At 42.9% G+C, this 2,500-nt stretch overlaps 1 protein-coding gene across 3 annotated transcripts in view; it reads left to right on the top strand.

Annotated features, from left to right (window-relative positions):
* The window catches only part of LOC143032827 (uncharacterized), a 144,019-nt gene that overhangs the window by 136,846 nt on the left and 4,673 nt on the right, over positions 1-2,500 (top strand). For all 3 annotated transcript variants that reach the window (XM_076197931.1, XM_076197933.1, XM_076197932.1), the window contains exon 4: positions 2,021-2,351. In XM_076197931.1, the coding sequence (XP_076054046.1) occupies positions 2,021-2,351 (331 nt within the window). The remainder of the gene's footprint in view (positions 1-2,020; positions 2,352-2,500) is intronic.

Raw genomic sequence — 2,500 nt, 5'->3', positions numbered from 1 at the left:
GTTTCCATGGTAACGTCCCTTTACTTCCTCGAGTGGAAAGTGGCACCCGATGTGATGCGGTGCCAACGCCCACTTGCTTCCAGCAACACACACTTTGCCCCTGAAATATTTTACTTATTCCCCCTCTTTTCCCACTTTCCCCCTCTTCCTCCCTCCCTCTTCCCCTCCCCCCTCCCCCTCTTCCTCCCCTCTTCCCCCTCCTTCCGCTTCGCTTCTTTCTCGCTCTCTCTCTTCTTCGCCATACGCTCGAATTAATTCAACCGATTCTCTGACTGCCTCATATCTCGTCTCGCCTAACATCTCTGGTTGGCGCCAAATGATTTTATTCAGTATAGGCCGAGAGCCAAGTACTCAAAAGATCAGTTAATTTCTGTACTCAATGAGACTTCTCGTAGTCTTAGAATCCATTTATCTTCACAGATACACCCCCATCGTCTCCTACCCTTACCCTAATCTAAACTAACATAACTTAACCTAACCTAATCTAACCTAACTTAATCTAACCTAACTTAACCTAACCTAACCTATCCAAACCTAGCCTAACCTAATGTAACGTAACCTAACCTAACTTAACCTAACCAAATCTAACCAAACCAAATCTAATCAAACCTAACCTAACCAAAGCTAACCTAACTTAACCTAACCTAACCAAACCTAACCAAACCTAACCTAACCTAACCTAACCTAACCTAACCTAACTTAACCTAACCAGACCTAACCTAACCTAACCTAACTTAATCAAACCTAACCTAACCAAACCTATTCTAACCTAACCTAAACTAACCAAACCTAACTTAACTTACCCACCCCTACCAATGTTCCGTCCTCTTTTAGTCAATATTTACACTTCTGCTTCGTCATATCTTGATTAAAATCTTCCTTCACTCACCTTTTCTTAAACCACTCTTTTATCACTATTCCTCCATCGCTCTTCGTATTTTCCTGCAGACTTCTTATTCGTAACACCTCTGTGTTGTAATATATTCCCAATGTTGTAAATTGAGAGGGAATCGATTTGAAGACAAATGAGGACGTGAGTAGAGGAAGAACCGTCGGAGATGCATTGGAACACTTTCTTGCCTTAACGCCTTGACCAATGAGGTTACCTTCAGAAAACTGACCTTCAGACTTCTGGAGATGACCTTACTGGTCGAAATGTTAAAGTAATAAAGTGTTCCAACGCATGTCCGCCCACTCTTTCCTTTCTCTACTCACGTCCACATTTAAGAGTGATTGATCTTTCATTTATGGACTTGTCATAAAGAACCTAACACAGCATGTGAGTCACCGGGAGATAATTGACGGATTGATAAGTAGCAAAACAAAAATCAATCAAAGATTTACCGCCCTGTGCTTAGAATGCCTTTGGATCACAGAAATTCAAGTCTATCAGCAAATTGAAGAGATGCTTAGGGCAGAAACTTCCAAATGTCGTTTGAAAAAAAAAAGAGTGAGAAATGGGAAAGAGAGAGACAGAGAGAGAAAGAGAGAGAGAGAAAGAGAGAGAGATTTCCAGAAAATGATGGACAATCTGAACCAGAAGTACGTTAACCCTGTGTGAAGGGTGCCTTAGGATGCCGTGCAATTATCTTGGGAATTCTTGTATCCGATTTTTTTTTTTTTTTTCCTATCTGGAAAACGAGCCTCGGTTGGTCTTCCAACGTTTACCATACTCTTAAAATATTCAAGTAAATCTACGTGAATAGTAAAATAGAATTAGGTACATTATTTGCGTCTTCTTTACATTCTACCGATGAACACCTTCATGTATGTCAACTAATTGACAGCTTCCAGTGAATTGTAATCTCATAAGCAATTCACTAATAGGCTGGATGTAATATTTCTGTGAACAAGTTAACATGTAAAGAAGTAATTCTAAGGTACGATCAAAACTGATTTTTTTTTTCAGATTTTTTATTCATGCAATCTTTCTGTTTTCCAGTTTTATCTGTGTCCATCTCTTCCTTCTCTTCTTCTTCTCTTCCTTCTTGCCTTCTCACAAGACATCCTCCTTCCTCAGGTTCCGAACTTCAAGACGACAGTGGAAGCTCCAGCCAACGAGCTGGAGGAGGAGGAGGAGGAGGAGGAGGAGTCTTCCCTCATGCCAGCCAAAGTTCCTCCTCCTCAGCCACCGGTGATTACCCTTACGAGGACGAGGACGGCGAGGACGAGAGGACGGTGTACGAGCCTCAGCATCCGAGTCTGGAAGCGTCTCATCCCAAGATCACTCTGAACGCAGTGCCCCACGTGTCCTCCCCCGCTCCACCCAATTCCATCGTGGCTGCGCAGCCTGGTCACCCCTCCAGCACCCATACGCCTCTTGATGCCTCTGTGTCTTCACTCTCCCTCAGGTGAGCTTCTTCCACCCGGAGGAACATAAGAACAGAAGATCATAAGAGGGGAGGAGACTGCAAGAGACCATAAGACCTTCACTAGGCAATTCTATGTCCTTCACCACATGCCATCCCTATCCATTAAGTTATCTAACATTCTCATAAAA

The sequence above is a fragment of the Oratosquilla oratoria genome, chromosome 14, assembly GCF_046742065.1.
Source record: "Oratosquilla oratoria isolate Oo_2021 chromosome 14, ASM4674206v1, whole genome shotgun sequence".
NCBI lineage: Eukaryota > Metazoa > Arthropoda > Malacostraca > Stomatopoda > Squillidae > Oratosquilla > Oratosquilla oratoria.
The sequence above is the reverse complement of the archived record's forward strand: the minus strand, read 5'-3'. Positions and strand labels throughout refer to the sequence as shown.